This window comes from Molossus molossus, unplaced genomic scaffold (assembly GCF_014108415.1).
Source record: "Molossus molossus isolate mMolMol1 unplaced genomic scaffold, mMolMol1.p scaffold_m16_p_13, whole genome shotgun sequence".
NCBI lineage: Eukaryota > Metazoa > Chordata > Mammalia > Chiroptera > Molossidae > Molossus > Molossus molossus.
The window spans coordinates 60,834,064-60,858,261 of NW_023425348.1; the positions used below are offsets into that span (position 1 = coordinate 60,834,064).

At 41.5% G+C, this 24,198-nt stretch overlaps 1 protein-coding gene and 1 non-coding gene across 3 annotated transcripts in view; one reads left to right on the top strand and one right to left on the bottom strand.

Moving 5' to 3' along the window:
• Nucleotides 1-4,666: 4,666 nt before the first annotated feature.
• LOC118629139 lies at nucleotides 4,667-4,830 on the bottom strand. The gene has a single exon (XR_004959383.1). It is a non-coding gene; the product is annotated as a U1 spliceosomal RNA (small nuclear RNA).
• Nucleotides 4,831-6,698: 1,868 nt separating this feature from the next.
• LOC118627853 (L-lactate dehydrogenase C chain) overlaps nucleotides 6,699-24,198 on the top strand; it is a 35,798-nt gene continuing 18,298 nt past the window's right edge. The window contains exons 1-3 of one of the 2 annotated variants that reach the window (XM_036258306.1): nucleotides 6,699-6,745; nucleotides 8,735-8,869; nucleotides 16,256-16,373. In XM_036258306.1, coding sequence (XP_036114199.1) covers nucleotides 8,744-8,869; nucleotides 16,256-16,373 — 244 coding nt within the window. In that variant the 5' untranslated portion in view covers nucleotides 6,699-6,745; nucleotides 8,735-8,743. Of the gene's footprint in view, nucleotides 6,746-8,183; nucleotides 8,245-8,734; nucleotides 8,870-16,255; nucleotides 16,374-24,198 lie in introns of those variants that run through there. The other variant, XM_036258305.1, reaches the window with a different exon arrangement.

Genomic DNA, 24,198 nt, shown 5'->3' on the forward strand with positions numbered 1-24,198 from the left:
GAGAGAGCAGCCCCAAGCTTAGGGGGAGGGTTGCTTATATAGTTGTCTTAGCCCCTGTTAAGGAATTTGGGTTAAGGGTATGCCAGCAAGCAACCACGTACCACGTACAGAAGCAGATATTTGCAGTTAGCTGTTATGCCTGAGGGAATAATCAGTTTCTGTGTACACAAAGCAATGGTTATCTATACAAAGCAATGGTTATCTATACAATGCAGTGGTTATCTATTAGCAGATAGTTCTTGCCATTCCCTTAAAATCCAGGGGGCAAGGTCATGTGTTTGTCCTTTACAATTCAATAGTAGAGTAGGTAAAGCCAAGAAGCAAACCATCGATTTGGAATATAAGGAAGCAAAAAACACTCAATCAGAACAGCACAAAGAAAAAAGAATCCAAAAAAATGAGGATAGTGTAAGGAGCCTCTGGGACAACTTCATGCATGCCAACATTCGCATCTTGGGGGTGCCAGAAGGAGAAGAGCGAGAACAAGAAATCGAAAAAAATAATGGCAGAAAACTTTCCTAACTTGGTGAAGGAAACAGACATACATGTCCAGGAAGCACAGAAGAGAGTCCCAAATAAGATGAACCCCAGGAGGCCCACACCAAGACACATCATCATCAAAATGCAAAAGGTTCAAGACAAAGAGAGAATCTTAAAAGCCGCAAGAGAAAGGCAGCTAGTTACCTACAAGGGAGTTCCCATAAGGCTGTCAGCTGATTTCTCAAAAGAAACTTTGCAGGCCAGAAGGGAGTGGCAAGAAATATTCAGAGTGATAGAAAGCAAGAACCTACAACCAAGGTTACTCTATCCTGCAAAGCTGTCATTTAGAATCCATAGCGATATAAAGAGTTTTCCAGACAAGAAAAAGCTAAAGGAGTTCATCACCACCAAGCATTAATATATGAAATGTTGAAGGGTCTTGTTGAAGAAAAAGATAAAATATATGAACAAACAAAATGGCAATGAATACATAGCTATGACAATTGAATCTACAAACAAAATGAACAAGCAGAACAGAAACATTCTCATAGATACAGAGAATACTTTGTTGGTTGCCAGATGGGAGGGGGGATGGGGGAATGGGTGAGAAAGGTGAAGGGATTAAGAACAAATTCGTTGCTAGACTGACAAACCTCAAAGGAAAGGGGGTTTGGGGGTGGGAAGAAATAAACCAAAGAACTTATATGCATAACCAATGGACACAGGCAACAGTGTGGGAAAAGACTGGAGGGGGCCGGGAGTGGGGATGAGGGGGTCAATGGGGGAAAAATGAGGAACATCTGTAATACATTCAACAATAAAGATGTAATTTTTTAAAAAGATATAAAGTCATAAAACTACTATTCATTTTTGGGAGCTATAAGGTTATTCTTGGACAACTGTGCAATGATTTTATTGATTTATTTTTTATTTTATTTTATTTTTCCTTTATTGATTTTTAGAGAGTGGGGGAGAGAGAGAGAAACATCGATGAGAAAGAACATTGATTGGCCACCTCCTGCATGCTCCCCACTGGCGATTGGGCCCACAACCTGGGTATGTGCCCTGACCAAGAGTCACACCAGTGACCTCTTGGTGCATGGGACGCTCAGTCCACTGAGCCACACCAGCCAGGCTGATTGGTTTGAGAAAGAGAGATATATTGATTTGTTGTTCCATTTATTTATGCCTTCATTGGTAAATTCTGACATGTGCCCTGACTGGGGATTGAACCAGCCAGCACCTTGATGTAACTGGATGACACTAATCAACTGAGCTGTCCCGCCAGGGCTGAAATAATCTTTTTAAGGGATATTATTTACTGTTGATCACACTTTATTTATTTGTTTGTTTTTTTAATCCTCACTTGAGGACACTTTTACATTTATCATCCGACAGAGTGGGAGGGAGAGAGAGAGAGAGGGAGAGAAACATCGATTTGAGAGAGACTCATCAATTGGTGCCACCTGCACAACCCCAACTGGGGCTGGGGACAAACTTTAACCGAAGTACCTGCCTTTGACCAGAATCGAACCCGGGACTCTTTGGTCCACGGGCCGATGCTCTAACCACCGAGCAAAACCAGCCAGGGCATTGATCACACTTTAATATGAATTAATATAAAAGCTGTGGCTAGCCCTGGCCAGTTTGGCTCAGTGGTTGGAGAGTTGGCCTGCAGTCCAGAGAGACCCAGGTTCGGTTCCTGCTAGGGGCATGGACCTCGGCTGCAGTTTGTCCCTGGCCCTGGTTGGTCATGCGGGCGGCAGCCACTCGATGTCTCACTTTCACGTCGATGTTTCTCTCTCTCTCTCTCCCTCCCACTCTATCTGAACAAAAAAATGGAAAAATATCCTCGGGTGAGGATAAAAAAAAAAAAAAAAAAAAAAGCTGTGCCTAGATTGACTAGGTTATTTTGGTACTATTTTCATTTTAACCCATTGTTTTAATATACTAAGCCCCAAGATATTACATAAGATAACTTGATAACAGTGCTAATCATAATTGTACCCTACAATTCATGTAGATAACATATTAAATACTAATGTAGAAAACATTTGCCAACTGAACATAGCAGTGGTACTTTGCCACTGCAGGGGAACACAGATATTTAAGAACCTTTGCTCTCTGGAGGACAGTAACATAATGGTACAGTAGACTCCTCCAACGTATCCACAAGGGATACGTTCTAAGACCCCCAATGGATGCTTGAAATCACAGATAGTACCAAACCTTATATATGTTATGTTTTTTATCATGGGATATGATAAAGTTTAAACATTTTATAAATTAGGAGTGGTAAGAGATTAACAATAAAATAGAATAATTATAACAGACTAAAAAGTTATGAATGTGGCATTGAGTCAAGGATTACTTGAACACAAGCATTGTGATGTAATAGTTGATTTGATAACAGATGGCTACTAAGTGACATAGGTGGGTAGTGTGTACAGCATGGATAATCTCAACAAAGTGATGACTTGTGGCTTAGGCGGGATGGATCAGGATGGTGCAAGATTTCATCATGCTACTCGTAATGGTCTGCGATTCAAAACTTATGAATCATTTATTTCCTGAATGCTCCATTTAATATGTTCAGACTGCAGTTGATCATGAGTAACCGTGAAAAATGAAATCATGGATAAGAGAGAGGACCCCTGTCCTTAATTTTAAACCAAATAGTCCTGGTAGTTGTCTATTCAAATTTTTTCTTTAGATTTCTCTCAAAATATTTCCATAACTCTGACCCTTATCCAGGCCTAAAAACCATACTTCCAGAGATTAACTAGAACAACTGTATTGTCATCACTTCTCTAGGATCTTTTCCCAAAATTTCCTTCCTAACAGCTAGTTAAGGGAAAGAATTGTACTTTTTAAATGCCTCTTAAATATAAAAGGACAAGGCTGACTTATGTAGTCTTGACAATTAACAATTACAGAATTTGCTTTCCTATAGGCTCTAAAAAAAACCAAACAGCCTTAAGATATAACTTACCATACAATTTCCTCTTAAAGTGTATGATTCTGTGTATCCTCATGGTTGTGCACTATCACCACTATCTAATTTTAGGACTTTTTAATTTCCCAATAAAGAAAAGTGCACTTATTCCTATAGCCTTTTAAGTTAGGCACCTTCATTCTTTTTCTTTTAAAAAAAATATATTTACATTTATCAATTTCATATTACTTGAAACAATAAATTAGTCAACACCAACATGTCTGAAAAATAATGCTTAAGAAAAAGAGACTCATTAAACTAACCTTTCACAAATTTTCAGAGTTCCCACTGGGGCAAAGAGGATGTCAAGCTCCTACCAATGCTCCTGTGCCTTGGGCAGGTATGAATGAAGAGGCTTTCTTCAGTTAGAGCAGGAGTTTGGTCACTACCAGATGATACCTCCTTACGCCAACAAGGGGAAGGAAGCAGCTATAGGGCTTGACTTTGGAGGTCATCCGGGCCAGCAGTGTCTCCCTTTCAGCCCCGTGGTAAATGAGGTACAATGGCAGGGAGTTACTGTGGAAGGAAGTACACAAGTGGTAGTACAGGACCAAAGCATCTGCCATTTCTGTCTGCCATAGAAATCTCTTGCTTGGGGCTGGTGGTAGGTTGTTAAAGGCTATAGAAGGAATGGGAGATTTGTAGGGAGGTGATGGTAGTTGGTACATTGGTCAAGAAAAGCTAGAGGAAGTAACAGTTATGCTCAAAACTGAAAATGAGCAATCAACATTGAGAAGGGCTGAGGGAGAAGTTTTCCAGATATGGGGAACAGCATAAAGTCTTGAGCCAAGAAAAGGCTGTCAAAAGCTGGGAAGAGTGTGAGGAGAGTGTTTTGAGGTGAAGTTGCAGAAATAGAAGGAGGCCAAATTTTGAATATCTCTTAGGTTGTAAAAATTGGTTTATTTTTTTCTTTTAATTAGTAATTATTTAATTTTTTAAGAGAGAAGAAGGGAGAGGGAGAGATAGAAACATCAATGAGAGAGAAACATCAACATTGATCCATCTGCCTTCTGTACACTCCCTTCTGGGGATGGAGCCTGCAACCTGGGCATGTACCCTGACAGGGAATCAAACCAGTGACTTCTTGGTGCATGGGTCCATCCATGCTCAACCACTGAGCCATACCAGCTGGACTACTTTTTATTATATTTTTATTTTGTTATTATTTTATTTTATTATTTTATTTATTTTCAGGGAGGAGTTGGAATGCAGTCCCCCACTACCACAAATTATGCAGTCGAGTTTCCTACATTTGGGGAAATCGCAAGAGTCAGCACATCCGGGGTGCAAAGGACAAGCCTCCCCCTGGGAAAACCACCTTCATGATCATGGTATCTCCCCTGCCAGATAAGTTGTTTTTTTAAAAATTTTTTTTTTATCCTCACCTGAGGACATTTTTTTATTTTTTGTTCAAGTAGAGTGGGAGGGGGAGAGAGGAAGAGAGAGAGAAACATCGATGTGAAAGAAACACATCGAGTGGCTGCCACCCGCACGACCAACCAGGGCCGGGGACAAACTGCAACCGAGGTACATGCCCTTAGCGGGAACCGAACCCGGGTCTCTCGGGACCGCAGGCTGACGCTCTAACCGCTGAGCCAAACCGACCAGGGCTTTAAAAATTTTTTAATGATTTTTTTTTTCTTTTTTCTTCTTCTTTTTTTTTAATCCTTACCCGAGGACATTTTTCCATTTTTTTGCATAGATAAAGTGGGAGGGAGAGAGAGGAAGAGAGAGAGAGAGGGAAACATCGATGTGAAAGGGACGCATCAAGTGGCTGCCACCCGCACGACCAACCAGGGCCGGGGACAAACTGCAACCCAGGTACATGCCCTTAGTGGGAACCGAACCTGGGTCTCTCCAGACCTCAGGCGGATGCTCTAACCGCTGAGTCAAACCGGCCAGGGCAATGTTTTTTTTTTTCTTTATTGATTTTTAGAGAGAGAAGAAGGGAGAGGGAGAGAGAGATAGAAACGTCGATGAGAGAGAATATTGATTGGCCGCCTCCTGCATGATTCCCACTGTGGATTTGGCCCACAACCTGGACATGTGCCCTGAATGGGAATTGAACCGGCGACCTCTTGGTGCATGGGTCCATGCTCAACCACTGAGCCACACTGGCTGGGTGGTAAGTTTTATTATTATTATTATTATTTTAATTGATTTTTAGCTCTGGCCAGTTTGGCTCAGAGGTTAGAGTGTCGGCCCAAGGACCAAAGAGTCCTGGGTTTGATTCCAGTCAAGGGCATGTACCTCAGTTGCAATTGAATTCCCAGCCCTGCTTGGGGTTCTACAGGAGGCAGCCAGTCCGTGTCTCTCTCACATCAGTGTTTCTCTTTTTCCCTCTCTCTCTCCTTTCCTCCCACTCTATCTGAAGATAAATGAAAAAATATCCTCAGGTGAGGATTTAAAAAAAAAAAATGATTTTAAGAGACAGAGGAAGGGCCCGGCCGGTGTGACTCAGTGGTTGAGCATCAACCCATGCACCAAGAGGTCACAGGTTCGCCTTGGCCAGTTTGGCTCAGTGGTAGAGCGTTGGCCTGTGGTCCAGAGAGACCCGGGGTTCCGTTCCCACCAAGGGCATGTACCTCGGTTGCAGTTTGTCCCCGGTCCTGGTTGGGTCGTGTGGGTGGCAACTATTTGATGTGTCCCTTTCACATCGATGTTTCTTTCTCTCTCTCCCTCCCACTCTATCTGAACAAAAAATGGAAAAATGTCCTCGGGTGAGGATAAAAAAAAAAAATAACAAAAATTGAATACTCAGGTGTAAAATACTTGCAGAAATAAAATTTAAAAAAAAACAAGGTCACAGGTTCAATTCCCAGTCAGGGCACACGCCCAGGTTGTGGGCCCGATCCCCAGTGGGGGGCATGCCAGAGGCAGCCATTCGATGTCCTCTCTCATCGATGTTTCTTTTTTTTTTTTTAATTTTTTTCCCTTTATTGATTTTAGAGAGAGAGGAAGTGAGTGGGAGAGAGAGATGGAAACATCAATGAAAGGGAACATTGATTGGCCACCTTTTGCATGCCCCCCATTGAGGATCAGACCCACAACCTGGACATGTGTCCTGACTGGGAATCGAACCAGCAACCTCTTGGTGCGTGAGTCGATGCTCAGCCACTGAGCCACACCTGCCAGACTCTCATGATGTTTCTAACTCTCTCTCCCTCTCCCTTCCTCTCTCTTTAGAATCAATGAAGGAAAAAAAAAAAAGAGCCCCGGCTGATTTGGGTCAGTGGTTGGAGCGTCGGCCTGCATTCCAGAGAGACCCAGGTGAGGATTTAAAAAAAGAGAGAGAGAGAGGAGGGGAGAGGGAGAGAGAGGAAAATATGATAGGCTGCCTCCTGCACGCCCCCTATTGGGGGGATCAAGCCCCCAACACCGGCTTGTGCCCTGCCAGAGAATCCAACTCGCATCACAACCTTTGGAGCTTGGAAGGATGCCCAACCAACTGGGCCAAAATCCCAGGGCAAATTTTTTTTTTTTAAGTGTAATGGAAAGCTACTGAAAGGTTTTAAGCAGGGTTATTGCATGATCTGAACTACATTAAAAACTAATCATAGGCTTTGATACAGAAAATGAATTACCTTTTAGATTTTGAAAAGGATTCAAATGCAAATGACAAAAAATGACAGAGGAGGTTGTATCCCCTTGTGTGAGTTATAAATTCTTGCATAAACTAAAATCACTCTTAGAAAGCTAGATGCAGACTTTCCTTTTCATTATTACCCTCTGTTCTCACAAGAGAAATTCAAACATTATTTCAGTACTCGATCCTGAAGTTATGGAGTTTAAGAATAATTTTTAAAATTCTTGTAAATGAATACTTAGACAAAGGTGTGATAAGCGCATCAAAATGTATGTTCCTCAAAGTCAGCTTGGTCACTCCCAAGCCCACATTTTACTTCAATTTCTTTCCATCCTTGGGGCCCAGGTCCCTTCAGTATGCCCTTTAGCTCCACTGACTCTTCCCAAACTAGTTGCCCATCTTCAGTCTCATCTCAACCAACCACTGTCACCTCCGGAATTGGAAGCAATTTCCACGGGATGCTGTTTTAAGCTGGCACCACCCTAATAACAGGAGATACTCTCAGGAGGGTTCTTTCCCGTGGGGACCTGGAGCTTGGCGGAATGGTTGTGAGGTCTCAAAAGAAGTCATGGCCCTAAAATCAATCTCAGGCCTACTCAGGCCGAAGGAAATGAAACAGCACTCCAATAACCCTTCTTGCACACTCTTCAAGACGGTCTATCATTCTTTTTAAAAATTTTTAAAAATCCTCACCCAAGGACATTTTTGCATGTATCTTCAGATAGAGGAGAGAAAGAGAAAGACATGAAGTGGTTGCCACTCACATGACCCCAAATGGGCCCAGGGAAAAACTGCAACTGAGGTAGTGCCTTGAATGGGGGCTGAACCTGGGACTCTCCGGTCCGCAGGCCGATGCTCTAACCACTGAGAAACTGGCCAAGGCTAGCCGGTCTGTCATTCTTCACATGAACATCATGAGGATGTAACCCGCAGGTACTCGAAGAACACACCCAGACGCCCAACATCTGCCAATGCGCCTGCGCCAGGTCCGCCGGGGGCGGAGCTCGCGTGCTGACGTAGGCGGGAGCGTGTTTGCACGACGTTCCAGAGAGGAACCGTCGCCGGGCTTCGCGCCTCAACTGCCGGTCCTGTGTTTTTCTGGGGACACTGTTTTAAAAAATCTTAAAGGCGGTGTGTTGTGCTTCCGGGGGTTCTGTACTGAGTTGCTCCAAGCAGAGCATTTGTGAGTATATGGTACTGGGGCAAAAATGGTGGCTGGCGGCAGCGAACACTCCAAACGCCGTTGGTGTCCCAACTCCTACTGATAGACTGGTCCCTGCCCTACCGTTCCACACCCTTTCACCAGGAAGTTCTTTATTTTTTAAATAATAGGTATTTATTTTTACAGGGAGAGCGGATGGGAGAGAGAGAGAAGCATCCATGTGAGAGAAACACTGATCAACATCCCTCCGCTGCCTCCTGCACGCCCCCTACTGGGGGTGGAGCCCACGCCCGGGCATGTGCCCTGACCCGGAATTCAAGGGGAGGACACTCAGTCTAGGGAGCCCCACCAGCTGGGCAGGAAATTCTTTCTTTGGCTTGCCCTCAACCCCCGCTCCCACGTGCTGCAAACTCAAGAGACAGTTTCTCAGTTGATCAGTGTGAATAAGTACATCGTAGCTGTGAGAGGTTTCTAGGGAGTTTAATTCCATTGAAATTGCATTCTCCCTCAGGTTCTCGAAATGTCAACGGTCAAGGAGCAGCTTATTGAAAATCTAACCGAGGAAGATAAAACCTCCCAGCAGAAGATCACCATTGTTGGGGTTGGTGCTGTAGGCATGGCTTGTGCAATTTGTATCTTAATGAAGGTGAGTGACAAGCCCATTCTGTGGCTGAAAATCAAATAAGCACTTTTAGGTCTTGTTGAGGAGTTCAGGGTGGCAGGGCTAAACCCTTGACAACAAATATGTATCCTCTCATCTGATTTTGACACAATTGAAGAAACATTTATTTGGCGTTTCCCATTCCTCGACTACTTTTAATTTATTTAATTGATTGGATCATTTTGTTAAATAAGACATTTGCTGTTGAAACGACCCATGAATTGTCTTCCTTGAGGAGTAATGGGTTGAAATCATATTTCCCAATGGCTTCCACTATAAAATTTATTTTTAATTTTTATTTTTTTTATTAATCCTCACTTGAAGATATTTTTCCAATGATTTTTATTTTATTTATTTATTTATTTTTTGCATTTATCTTTAGATAGAGTGGGAGGAAGAGAGGGAAGGAGAGAGAGAGAGAGAGAGAAACATCAATGTGAGAGAGACACATTGACTGGTTGCCACCCACACGACCCCAACTGGGGTCAGGGACAAACTGCAACCAAGGTACATGCCCTTAGCGGAACTGAACCTGGGACTCTCTGGTCCTCAGGCTGATGCTCTAACTGCTGAGCCAAACCAGCCAGGTCTCCAATGATTTTTAAAGAGAGTGGTGAGAGAGAGACAATGAAAGAGAAAAAAACATCGATGTGAGAGAGTCACATGGATTGGTCACCTCCCGCACAACTGGAGCCAGGGACGGAACCTGCAACCCCAGGTACATGTCCTTGACCAGAATTGAACCTGTGACCCTTCAGTCTATGGGCCAACACTCTTAATCACTGAACCAAACCCACCAGGGCTCCACTTTAAAAATTTTTAAAAACTGTGTGATTATTACATGCTCATTATAAAACAAAAAGTACTATAAAATAACAATGGAAATTCTTTAATTTTCCTTTCTGTTTCCAGAGTATCTTTTCATGGGCTTCTTGGCCATTTGTGTATCTTCTTTGGAGAAATATCTATTTAAATCCTTTGCCTTTTTTTTTTTTTTTTTTTTTTATCCTCAACCGAGGACATTTTTCCATATCTTGTTCAGATAGAGTGGGAGGGAGAGAGAGAGAGAGAGAAGCATCGATGTGAAAGGGACACATCGAGTGGTTGCCACCCACATGACCCAACCAGGGCCGGGGACAAACTGCAACCGAGGTATGGTGCCCTTAGTGGGAACAGAACCCAGGTCTCTCTGGACTACAGGCCGACGCTCTAACTGCTGAGCCAAACCAGCCAGGGCTAAATCCTTTGCCCATTTTAAATTGTTATTTTAGTTGCAGGAGTTTTAAATTTTATTTTAGATATTAACTGCTTATCAGATACATGATGTTCAAGTATTTTCTTTTATTCCCTGGGTTTCCTTTTACTCTCTTAGTTGTGTCCTTTGGTGCACAGAAGTTTTTTATTTTAATGTGGTTCAGTTTATCATTTTTGCTCTTGTTGCCTGTACTTTTGGTGTCATATCCAAAAAGTATTGCCAAATTCAATGTTATGAAGCTTTTCCCCTGTGTCTTCTTGTAAGAATTTTAAAGTTTTAGGTCTTTAGATCTGTGATCCATTTTTAATTAACTTTGTATATGGTATAAAGTAAATGGTCCAACTTCATTCTTTTGCATGTAAATATACCTTTTGTTGAAAAGACTGTCCTTTCCTAGTTGAATAGTCTTGGTGCCCTTGTAAAAGTTCATTTGATCATATATGTTAGAAGTTATTTCTACGCTCTCTATTTTGTTCCATTGCTTTACATGTCTGTATTCTGTTACCTCACAGTTTTGATTATTGTAGTTTTGTAATACGTTTTGAAACCAGGAAGCATAAAACCTCTAACTTTGTTATTTTTCTTTTTTTTTAATTTACCTTATTATTTTTTTTACAGATAGAGTGGGAGGGAGGGAGAGGAAGAGAGAGAGAGAGAAACATCGACATGAAAGGGACACATCGAGCCCTGGCCAGTTTGGCTCAGCGGTTAGAGCGTCGGCCTGCGGTCCGGAGAGACCCGGGTTCGGTTCCCGCTAAGGGCACGTACTTCGGTTGCAGTTTGTCCCCGGCCCTGGTTGGTCGTGCGGGTGGCAGCCACTCGATGTGTCCCTTCACGTCGATGTTTCTCTCTCTCTCACTCTTCCTCTCTCTCCCTCCCACTCTATCTGTACAAAAATGGAAAAATATCCTCGGGTGAGGATAAAAAAAAAAAAAAGAAAGGGACACATCGAGTGGCTGCCACCCGCACGACCAACCAGAGCTGGGAACAAACTGCAACTGAGGTACATGCCCTTAGCGGGAACCGAACCCGGGTCTCTCTGGACCACAGGCCGACGCTCTAACCGCTGAGCCAAACCGGCCAGGGCTAACTTTGTTATTTTTCAAGATTGGCTATTCGGAGTCTCTTGAGGTTCCATGTAAATTTTAGAATGTACGCTTGTTTCCTAAAAAAATGCCATTGGGATTTTGATAGGGGTTGCACTACATCTGTAGATCATTTTGGGTAGTATTGCCATCTTACCGATATTAAATCTTTTTTTTTTTGGTACGTGCCCCTAGCAGGAACCGAACCCGGGACTCTCTGGTCCGCAGGCCTACTCTCCAACCTCTGAGACAAACTGGCCAGGGCCCAATATATATATATATTTTTTTCCTCACCCGAGGACATTTTTCCATTTTTTGTACAGATAGAGTGGGAGGGAGAGAGAGGAAGAGAGAGAGAGAGAGAAACATCGATGTGAAAGGGACACATCGAGTGGCTGCCACCCGCACGACCAACCAGGGCCGGGGACAAACTGCAACCGAGGTACATGCCCTTAGCGGGAACCGAACCCGGGTCTCTCTGGACCGCAGGCCGCGCTCTAACCGCTGAGCCAAACCGGCCAGGGCCAGGGCCCAATATTATATCTTTTCATTCATAAACTGGGGATGTCTTTCCATTTATTTGTGCTTCTTTAATTTGTTTCAGCAATGTTTTGTAGTTTTCAATGCATAAGTCTTTTTCTTCTCTAAATGTTTTAAACGTGTTATTTAATCTTTATAATAACCTTAGGAGATGGGTATTGTTATCATGCCCATTTATAAATGAGAATACTAAAACACAGATGTTAAGTAGCTTGCTCATAATCAAATGTCCAGTGGGTGAAGAGGCCAGAATTCAAATCTTGGCAGTCTCCACATAGATCCGTGCTCTTAAAAGCTTTACTATATTATTTAGACAATTTTTGGAAACCTGTAAAGGGAGATGACAAAAAGAAGCAAAACCAGTTAAATTCCAGAACCCCAGAAATGCTTAGGAATTGGAAGTACCAGTTGTCTCACAAGGTGGAGGTGAGGATTTGTTGGAGGCTTATATGATAAGGAAAGCCACCAGATTCTCTTCTGCACCTTTATCAACTAGGCAACCATCTCCCACATCCCAGCAGACAAGGGAAAGCAGTTTATTCTTTGGAGAAATTAAATCCGACACTCTCTGCCCTCAGGGAATTAAGGACAATGGAGGATAAACATCTTATTGAAAGCAGTAGAATTAATTGAAAGTCTACATGCTAGACAGGCAAGAAGGCTCTTATTCCCACTGGGCTTCTAAAAAGCTGACTGTCAGACAAAGATAGGATATTGAAAAGAGAAGAAATTACAGGGTCAATCAGGAGGTCCAGTAGCTGATTGACATTTCAGTAAGAAACAAGGAAGAGCAAGCCCTAGCTGGGTAGCTCAGTTGGTTAGAATGTTGTCCCGATACACCAAGGTTGCAGGTTTCATTTCTGGTCAGTAAATAAATAAAACGTTTAAAAAAAGAACAGGAAGAAAATTATTCAGCAGATAAAAGAAAAATCCTAAAACTAAAGGACCTTGCAGATATAAGGAATTTACTGAGTGCTCAGCATAGTGAATTGAAGAAAGAAAAAAGCCTACTCCAAGGCCTATTATCATGACCTTTCAGAACTCCAATTATGAGAAAGGTCAGTTGTTGGAGCCTATTTATTTATTTACTTTTAAAATTTTTGTTCTTTATTGATTTTAGAGAGAGAGGAAGGAGAGGGAGAGAGATAGAAACATCGATGAGAGAGAACATCAATTGGCTGCCTCCTGCACGCCCCCCTACTGGGGACTGGGCCCACAACCTAGGCATGTGCCCCAACCAGGAATCAAAATGGCGACCTCCTGGTGCATGGGTCGACACCTAACCACTGAGCCACACTGGCCAGGCTGAGCTCATTTACTTTTTACTAGAAACTACTCTATTCTCTCAAATGCGCAAGTGAAACAGTATACTGTTCAGCACCTTGTTTTCAGGTCACATTGATGTGTATTTTTGGGATAAATGGAAAGTGATAAAGGATATTTAAATATGCATATTCATATAGTCCATTGACTTAAAGACAAAGGAGTACCATGACACCTGCATATGTCATTCAAAGGTGGACTTTAAAGGGTTTACAAGGATGTGTAAAGTTTTTAGGAGTGGGTAGCCATACATCCTACCTCCTGGTCCTGTACATAGCAGAGTGGCCATAGGTATTTCCCTTAGATTGATTTTTAGTTTCTTGATCTCTACTTTACTTATGGTCACTCTGGAAGTCCCTGGAGAAAAGTTTCCAGTATACTCATAACTGTTCTTAGAAAATTCTGGCAAAACAAGCCCAGGGTCTCTGTTTAGAATTCTATTTGAGTAATGACTCTCATAGATGTAGTTAATTCTTTAAAAATAAACAAAACTTGTAGGGATTATTTGAATTGTCCTTGACAAATAGAGCTAGAAATATTCTCTTGGTCATAGGTTTGTCTGGTCACTGTTAAGAAGAGAGATAAATCAAGTTGGAAATATAATTTAAAACCTGGCAATATTGATTATTAAATTATTGTCACTCAGCTTTAAATCCAAATTTCTGTACTGTGCTTTGTGATGCTGGTGCTGGATCTCTGCTTAATCTTTTTCTTCTTTGCCAGTTAGGTCCTGCCAATAAGGGCACTAGAGGGAAGTTGGAAGGCAGAGTGGGAACAGTGACTTTTTTCTTCCTGTTGGCTTTTTGTTTTGGTCATAATCATCTCAGCTGCAGCCCTTACCCCCAGTGATAGAAGTTGGTTCTTGTCTCCAGTTTCTTTTCTTTCTTTTTCTTTTCTATTTTCGTGTGTGTGTGTGTGTGTGTGTGTGTGTGTGTGTTTTCACCTCCAGTTTCTTTTGGAACTCCAGTATTGGCCTCATCTTGCCCCTTCAGTGGTATCAACAGCAGTCAGGTTTTGTCTCCTTCAGAGTTCTGAGAATAGCGCGCCTTGAAGCACCCCATTTAGTTTCTATCTCTCTCCCTCTCCCTTCCTCTCTCTCTAAAATCAATAAAGAAAAAATATAAAAAACCAACAAAAACCAAAAACAATTCCCTATATTAAACTCCTTCTGTTGAAATGCTTAGAGTGGTTTTCATTTTTCTATTCCAGACTCAGACAGATACACAGACTGATGTAAAAATGGATCTGTAGACATGATCTGGTTTTTTAAAAATCAGTTATCCAAAAGTGTTATGTGATCCTTCTGGATGAAAGTTCTTATTCTCTTCTTATTCCTGATATATTACACATCATTTAGTAAATTTTAGAATTTACAGTTTTCCAGTAAGACCAGATTGTACTTGATCCGAGGAAAAAAAAATAGTTAAAAGGGACTTGGGCCCAGCTGGTGTGGCTCAGTGGTTGAGCATTGACCCACACACCAAGAGGTTGCAGGTTTGATTCCTGATCAGGGAGCATGCCTAGGTTGCAGGCTCAGTTCCCCAGTGGGGGGCATGCAGGAGGTGGCCAATCAGTGTTCTCTTTCATTGATGTTTATATATCTTTCTCCTTCTCCCTTCCTCTTTCTCTAAAAATCAATAAAAAAATTTTTTTTTTTAAAAAAGGAACTTGGCTGCCTTTTCCTACTGCTCACGTTTGGAATCTGGCTGCTGGAATCTGAGGGAATACACTCCTTCTATATAGCTTTATTTTTGCTCTTGTTGTTGAATGTGATGAAAACCCAATTCAAATTAGAGTAAGCAATAAAGAGACTTTATATTGTTCATATAACTGGAAAATCTAAGAGTAGAGCTAGTTTCAGGTACTACTAGATTCTGGAATTCAGACATATTGATATGCAGTGTTTATATATCTTAGTTTATATTTCCTCTATTGACTTAATTCCTAAGCAGGGTCTTCTATGTGGTGGTGAAGATGGCTATACAGTTTGTTCTTAGAGTCTTATGTCATTCAAAAAGCTATGATTCCAGCCCTGGCCGGTTTGGCTCAGCGGTTGGAGCATCAGCCTGCGGTACAGAGAGACCCGGGTTCGGTTCCCGCTAAGGGCACGTACCTCGGTTGCAGTTTGTCCCCGGCCCTGGTTGGTCATGCGGGTGGCAGCCACTCGATGTGTCCCTTCACGTCGATGTTTCGCTCTCTCTCTCTCTTCCTCTCTCTCCCTTCCACTCTATCTGAACGGAAAAATGTCCTCGGGTGAGGATAAAAAAAAAAAAAAAAAAAAAAGCTATGATTCCAAAGAAAAATGAGACTTAATTTCCTATCTTCTATTTTCAAACCTCACTGACATTGTGCCCATGTGTTATTTCTGGGCCATATGCCCATGAACTAACTACTGTGACCAGAAGGAAGGATGGAACAGTTGATTGGGTCTGGTTATATGCCCATCCACTGCTAGGTTGGAGGACCAATGATAATTGTACTGTTGGGATCCACATGGAATGGATTTCCATAGGTGGCTACCTTTCTATTTTGGCCATAGGATGCATACAGAAAACAACTTCAGCCAATTTGGAAATTAGGCATATGGGTTAAATATAGTAAAATCATTTGAAAAAATTTCATAACTTTTCATTGGTTTTAATTTTTTTATTGATATTTAGTGAGAGAGGAAAGGAGGGGAGGATGGAGGATGGGAGGGAGGGAGGAAGAGGGAGGGAGGAAGAGGGAGGGAGGGAGGGAGGGAGAGAGAGAGAGAGATTGCTTTGTTGTTCTACTTATTTATGCTTTCATTGGTTGTTTCTTATATGTGCCCTGACCAGGCATCAAACCCACAACCTTGGTGTGTTGGGACGATGCTCCAGCCAATTGAGCTAGCCAGCCAGGGCAACTTTTCATTGGTTTTAAACTGTTATCTGAAGTAGAAAAAAAAAAATTATAAAAAAATTAACAATTATATGAAGGCAAAGCAATTAATTTTTGCTATATTCTGTTGTTTGCCTTGACTTCTGATCCATTCTAGGCATATTCAAAAACTATCATTTTTTTTATATTAAAAATATAACTCTCCTTTGATTATAAAATGGCCTCACAGAATTTTTTCTCATTCTCCTAAAACTGCAATAGGAACATTTTCCAGAATATTTTGTTAATAACTTTCATGTATTTTAGGATTTGGCTGATGAACTTGCCCTTGTTGATGTCGCAGAGGACAAATTGAAGGGAGAAATGATGGATCTTCAGCATGGCAGTCTTTTCTTTAGTACTTCAAAGATTACCTCTGGAAAAGGTTCATTTTAGTTTTTAATTTTAATTTTAATTTATTGATTTGAGAGAGAGAGGAAAAGGGGCGGGGAGGCATCAGTTGGTTGTTCCAATTACTCATGCATTTATTGTTTGATTCACATATGTGCCCTGACTGGGAATTGAACCTGAAACCTTTTGGTGTATGGGACGATGCTGCAACCAACTGAGCCACGCAGCCATTGGCTCTACTAAATTTTAATGGTTTTCCTTCACTTTAATTTTTCTCACACCTAAAAGGACAATTTTTTAAATGTATGTTTTTATTGATTTTAGAGAGAGGGGAAGGAAGAGAGAGAGAAACATTGACATGAGAAACATCGATCGTTTGCCTCCTGCTCACTCCCTGACTAGGGATCACACCCGAAACCTGGGCATGTGCCCTGATCGGGAATCGAACCAGTGACTTTTTGGTGCACAGGATGATGCTTAACCAACGGAGCCACACTGGCCTAGGGCAGGACAATTTTGAATCAACTTGCTTTTGTTTTCTTTTTCCTTTTATTGATTTTAGAGAGAAAGGAAGGGAGAAAGAGAGAGATGGAAACATCGATGAGAAAGAACATTGATTAGCCTCCTCCTGCATGCCCCTCACTGGGGATCCAGCTCACAACCTGAGCATGTGCTATGACTGGGAATCGAATGGGCGATCTCTTGTTGCATTGATTGATGCTCAACCACTGAGCCACACTGGCTGGACAAACTTGTTTTTAATGTCTTTCCAGGACATTCAAATTAATATTCATAGAAATAATTATTTTAAAATATTAATTTTGAAATATAAAAAGAGTTTAAATATAAAAAATAGTGCATTCCAGTGAAACATTACCAATTCAGTTGATACATTCTATAACATTTATTCATATCTCATTCAGAAATTGAGATCCAAGAATAGACAAGACACTTTTTATAAACATTGTTAAAATATTTATTTTGATACAATCTATCATAAATAGGTCAGTAGAGTTTCCACTCTGCCCAGATACATCTGTGCAATAAGAACCCGGTGCCATCCAAATGGTGAGTCTCTGAATGATGTTCCTTTTCTTGTCCCAGGTGGAGCCCAGAGTAGGCTCAAAATAGTTGATTCAAGCATTCCAGGGTCTGCACTCATCTTAACCCTAAGTAATTTATGAGCGGAATAAAGCTGCAATGGATGGCAAACTGGCCACAACCTCTGCTTGATCTCTATGCTCAGCTTTACCACGGCAGCAGCCTGGGCTGTGGACTCAACAAAACACACTTTTTATTATTGTTAATCCTCACCCAAGGATATTTTTTCCGTTGGAGGCAGGGAAGTGGGGGTGGGGGTGGAGAGAGAAGGAGAAACATCAATGTGAGAGATATATTGATTGATTGCCTCCCACATGTACCTGACTAGGGCTAGGAATCGAACCTGCAACCAAGGTACGTGCCCTTGACTGAGAACTGAAACTGACCCTTTGGTGCTCGGGCCGATGCTCTAACCACTGAGGCTTACTGGCCAACACTCAACAAGACACTCTTGAAAAGAACAAGGTGGTGAGAGCTTACTTTACCAGCTGTGAAGCCTTATTCTAAACCTACACTAATTGAATGCAGAGACACACAAAAGATTGTTATATAACACTCATACCATTGGGAAATTTATGGACTTATACAATTTTTTTGTTATGGTAATGGTTTTCATGGAAAGCAATAAGATCAAACCTGATAATACACACAAAATTCCAGGTTGGTTAAAGACCAGAATGTGAAAGGCAAAACTTTAAAGCTTCTGTTTAGCCCTGGCCAGTTTGGCTCAGCGGTTAGAGCGTCAGCCTGCGGTCCACAGAGACCCAGGTTCGGCTCCCGCTAAGGGCATGTACCTTGGCTGCAGTTTGTCCCCGTCCCTGGTTGGGTCATGTGGGTGGCGGCCACTTGATGTGTCCCTTTCACATCAATGTTTCTCTCTCTTCCTCTCTCTCCTTCCTGCTCTGTCTGAATAAGAAATGGAAAAATGTCCTTGGGGTGAGGATAAAAAACAAACCAAAAAAAAAACTAAAACTTCTTTAGTGTACTAGGTTATGTATTACTGAAATTTTTTAAAAAAAGCTTCTGTTTAGAAGAGAATATAGACTATATTTTTATTTTTATTTTTACTTTTTGATCTTCACCCAAGGATATTTTTACATTAATCTTTAGATAGAGCTGGAGGGAGAAGGGGAGGAAGAGAGAGAGAGAGAGAAACATCAATGTGAGAGAGACACATCAATTGGTTGCCACCCGCATGACCCAACCAGGGCTGGGGACGAACCACAACCGAGGTACGTGACCTTAGCTGGAATCGAACCCAGGACACTTTGGTCCATGGGCAATGCTCTTACCGCAGAGTCATACCAGCCAGGGCGAGAATATAGACTACCTTTATGACCTTAGTGTAGAGAAGCATTTTCTAAACACACAGACACAAAAAGTTCAAACAGTAAAGGAAAGAATATAAAGTTTAAGGTTTGTGTTTATAAAAAGAGTAAAGAGCCCTGGCTGGTTTTGCTCAGTGGTTAGAGCATTGACTCCTACGGACCAAAAAGTCATGGGTTCGATTCTGTTCATAGACATATACCTCGGTTATGGTTCGGTCCCCAGCCCTGGTCAGGGACATGTGGGAGGCAACCAGTCGATGGTCTCTCTCACATTGATGTTTCTCTCTCCTTCCCTCCCACTCTACCTGAAAATCAATGGAAAAATATCCTCAGGTGAGGAATAATAATAATAATAACAATAATAATAATAAATAAAAAGAGTGAAGAGACAAGCCATAAACTGGGAGAAGATATTGGTAACATGAACAATTGACAAAGGAATAGTATTCAGAATAAAAGTACTCATATAATATATAAGACAAATGTATAGAACCCAATAGAACAATGGGAAAAGACTTCAATATTTCACAAAATAATTTAAATAGCCTATAAATATATGAAAAGACAAAACTCACTAGTAAGCAAAGCAAGGAAAATAAAAAGCATATCAATATACTATTACACATCTATTAGATTGGCAGAAGAAGTATGATAATACTGTTGGTCAGGATGTAGAACAATAGGTTATCTAATGCTTGATATGTAGGAGTGTATTACAGTAAAACCACTCTTTGAAAATGTTTGCCATCACCTGTTGACATTGAATGTGAACATATAGTACAACCCAGAAATTGTACTCCTAGGTATAGTCCCGAGAGAAACTGCACATGTGTGCTAAGATACATGAACAAGACTGTATAGTGATATAACTTGTAATAGTTCCAAATTGGAAACAATTCAATGAAAATCAATATTAAATTATATATATTATGCCATGTGATATTACAGAGCAGTGAAAGTGAATGACCTATAAGGACACAGTAACATAGATAAATATCAGAAGCATAATAATTAGCTACGGTAGTATATACCTTATGATTCAAAAACATAAAACTTGGATTGGCCGGCAGCTGGGCCAGCGGGTGACAGAGGTGGCTGAGGCCAGGCTGGCCCTGGATGCCTGCGGCGGGGACCCCTCCCTCGCAGCCGCTGCCGCCGAGCTCCGCCTCCAGCCTGCTCCCGAACTCCCACTGCAGCTACGATTCTGGAGGAGATTGCCGGAGCTTGCCGTGTTGTAGCTCAGATCTGGCGCACCGACCAGCCCGCGCCCCTGCCTCGCAGCTCACAGTCCCTAATCCACGCGCCTCGTGCTGTGGCAGGTGCCCCAGGTACCCAGAGGAGCGGTGGCCTGAGTCTGGCCACCATCGATGACTCAGGCAGGTCACGGACCCGCTCCATCCTGGCTTCCCCGTGGTGTGTTTGGATGCCCATCTAATACCATTTGGAACCATCTCCCAAGACCTGCTGCCACCAGACCCTGCCAGCAGAGGCCCTGGAAGCATCTCCTCCACCCTAACCATCCTTACTTCTGAAGAAATTTACAATGTGGTCCAATAGAGAGAGGAAATGAGAGGGAGAGAGAGCTAGAAACATTGATGAGAGAGAACATCGGTTGGCTGCCTCCTGCATGCCCCCCACTGGGGATCAGGCCCATAGCCTGGGCATGTGTCCTTACCAGAGGTGGAACCAGCGACTTCCTGGTGCATAGGTGGACACTGGCCACTGAGCCACACCTGCCCAATTTGGTGTTATTTTTAGATTATCCCTCAGGTTTGAATCAACCTTTACCTACTCTCAATCCCTTTATAAGAAGACCAAATACTGAAAAGATGGCAGTTCTTCCCTAAACTAATTAATAAATTTCTCTAAAAAAAAAAAAAACCCATAAAACTTAATGTTTATTTTATTATTTTTTAAAATATATTTTATTGATTTTTTTTTTTTTTTAGAGAGGAAAGGAGAGAGAGATAGAAACATAGATGTGAGAGAGAAACATTGATCAGTTGTCTCTTGCACGCTCCCTACTGTGGGTTAAGCCTACAACCTGACATGCCCTGACTGGAATCAAACTGGGACCTCTCCGTCCATGGGATGACGGTCAGTCCACTGAGCCACACCAGCAAGGCAAAACTGAATATGTTGTTTAAATAGGCATAGGTGGTAACCTTTTTAAAAAGGTAATGTTGTGATTTTCACTACTTAAGAATGGTTGGTAATCTCTGAGTATGAAGGATGTAGATGCAACCTTGGAAGCATATGGGGGTTTCCAAGATATTGGCAATGTTCTGTTAATTTGTATAATTTTTTACAGAGTTGTTAACTTTAACATTTAAAATATTGAACCCTGGCCGGTTTGGCTCAGTGGTTAGAGTGTTGGCCTGTGGTCCAGAGAGACCCGGTTTCGGTTCCCACTATGGATGCGTACCTCGTTTATAATCGTGTGGGTGGCAGCCATTCAATGTGTCTCTCTCACCTCGATGTTTCTCTCTCTCCCTCCATCCCTCTCACCCTGTCACTCTATCTGAAGATGAATGCAAAAAGTGTCCTTAGGTGAGGATTAAAAAAATAATAATAATTAAACTATTGAACATGGCCCGGCTGGTGTGGCTCAGTGAATTGAGTGTTGTCCCATGGACTGAGAGATTCTCGTTTGATTCTTGGTCAGGGCACGTCTAGGTTTTGGGCTTGATCTCCTACTGGGGGCGTGCAGGAGGCAGCTGATCGATGTTTCTCACATCAATGTTTTATCTCTCTCTCCCTAAAAAAAAAAAAAATGTATGGAAGAAAGGGAGGAATATGAAATCAGAACTTGTTATGATCTTATGATCAAGTTAAGGGTTAAATATGACATAACCATCAGAAGATAACATAAAGTACTATATATAAGGACTATTTGAGAATTATAGGCAGTAAGTGCTATAAAAATTCAGTGAAGTAAGAGAGTAGTATTTATGAATGATATGATTAGGGAATGCTTAACAGAGGAATTGGTATTTAGAGAAGTACTTGACTAATAATGGCTGACATTTATTGAACATTTAATATGTATGAGGCACTGTTCTGAGTATATAAACTCACTGAATCATCTAAAGGAAAAACTATTAATGGTTCTATATTGCAGAGGAGGAACTGAGGGTTAGAGGAACAGGCAAAATACTTGTCCAGGCTTACACAGCTAGGAAGTGGCAAAGTCAAAATATAGGTGGTTGGACCTTAGAGTCTTTGCTCCAGACCATTATGATTTACTGTCTCTTGGAGCATTGAGTTATATTTAAAAAGGGAAATAAGTAACAGGGAGATGATAGCATTAACAACATCAGGGCACCTGGAAAATCTGACATAAAAATAAGACACAAAGTTAGTAAGATAATTTTCAGGCAGATTATGAAGACTTGATATTTTACTTTGGTATACACATTTTTAAAAAAAATCCTCACCTGAGGATATTTTTCTATTTATCATCAGATAAGGGGGAGGGGGCATTGATGTCAGAGAGACACATCATCTGGTTGCCTCTTGCATGACCTGACCAGGGCCAAGGATGAACTTCAACTGAGGTATGTGCCCTTGACCGGAATCGAACCCGAAACTCTTTGGTCCGCAGACCAGTGCTCTAACTGCTGAGCAAAACCAGCCAGGGCACTTTGGTATACACTTTAATTGACATTGTTGGGTCCAGCCGGTGTGGCTCAGTGGTTGAGTATCGACCCATGCCCCAAGAGGTCACCGGTTCAATTCCTGGTCAGAGCACATGCCCAAGTTGTGGGCCAAATCCCCACTGGAGGGCATGCAGGAGGCGGCCAATCAATGTTTTCTTTCATCAATGTTTCTCTCTCTCCCTCTCATTTCCTCTCTTTCTAAAGGAAAAAAAATTGACATTGTTGGATGTAATATTTCAAATAATCAATCTGAACTGGAGAGATGACTCTAAAGAAAGCTTCAAGGATTTTATGTCCCTGTGTCCTCTAAAAGTTGAGGTGGGGAGAAGGCAGGGAGAACGGGGATGGGGAAAGAGAGAGACAGAAATTGAGAGAATTACTTTGGATTTCTCTGCTTAGATAAGAGTTTATGGAAAGTAAATGTCAAGCAAGGTCTTTGAACAAGAATGAGTAGACTGTACAGAGAGAGAACTTCTGTAGATCTTTTACTTGATAGAAGGGAAAGACAGTCTTTTTAAATTATTTTTGGTTTTAGAGAGAGGAAGACAGAGGGAGAGATAGAAACATCGATGATAGAGAACATTGATTGGCAGCATTCTGCATGCCCTCCCCCTCCCACTGGGGATTTGGCCCATAATCTAGGCATGTGTATGAGTTGATACTCAACCACTGAGCCACACTGGCTGGTTGGGAGAGATAGTCTTTTAGTCTTTTTTTTTTTATCCTCACCCGAGGACATTTTTCTATTTTTTGTTCAGGTAGAGTGGGAGGGAGAGAGAGGAAGAGAGAGAGAGAAACATCGATGTGAAAGGGACACATCGAGTGGCTGCCACCCACACGACCCAACCAGGGCAGGGGACAAACCGAAACCAAGGTACATGCCCTTAGTGGGAACTGAACCCGGGTCTCTCTGGACCACAGGCCGACGCTCTAACCGCTGAGCCAAACTGGCCAGTGCTGTTTTTTAATTTTTTTATGTAACACACATCAGCTGAAGAAATGCCATTCTAATTAAAATTTTTACTGGAGCAGGAAAAACATAAAATGTTTATAGTTTATAATTAGGATAGAAAGATGAAAATGACTATAAATGAAGAATTGATATCCTTAAAATTGAACAAATTTCCTTTTCAAAAGAGCATAAAAATAATTTTAAAAATAGAGATGGGATATAGAGGAGATTTTATCTAATTTAATTGTTGACATCCATATGATAAATAACTTTCAGGTATATAATGCTTTAAAACAAGTCCAGTATTGGATAGTGAGCATCATATTATGCTAGTCATTGGATTTCATAGGTGAAACAGTTTATAACATTATCAGATTTAGAAGGTAGTTTATTTTCTTGTGTGGATCAAGAATTTGCTTGTGATCTCAAATCCAGTTCCTTATAATCAGAAATAAATACATTCTTACTCTTAGAATCCTGAAACAGATACATACGTTTTCAGAGTTCTAAGCTTCTAATATCTATATAGTGTTTCTAAGAAGCCAGAGGCTGACTTGCATTGCCTCGGGCTTTAATAACAAATTGGAATGTGGGCTTAAAAGAATAGTAGGTTCTGTTATTATTAAAAACAAACACACAAACAAACCAACTGTGTGAAACTTGTAAGTTATAGTGACAAGACTTCCTTCAGGTTTTACAGAATAACATTACTACATGGAAAGCTGTTCATTTCCAAATGCCAGACATGAAGGCATATGAGTATTTTAATATGATGGTCATACAATAGACTTTTAAAGAATTAAGGCACAGTGATTATGG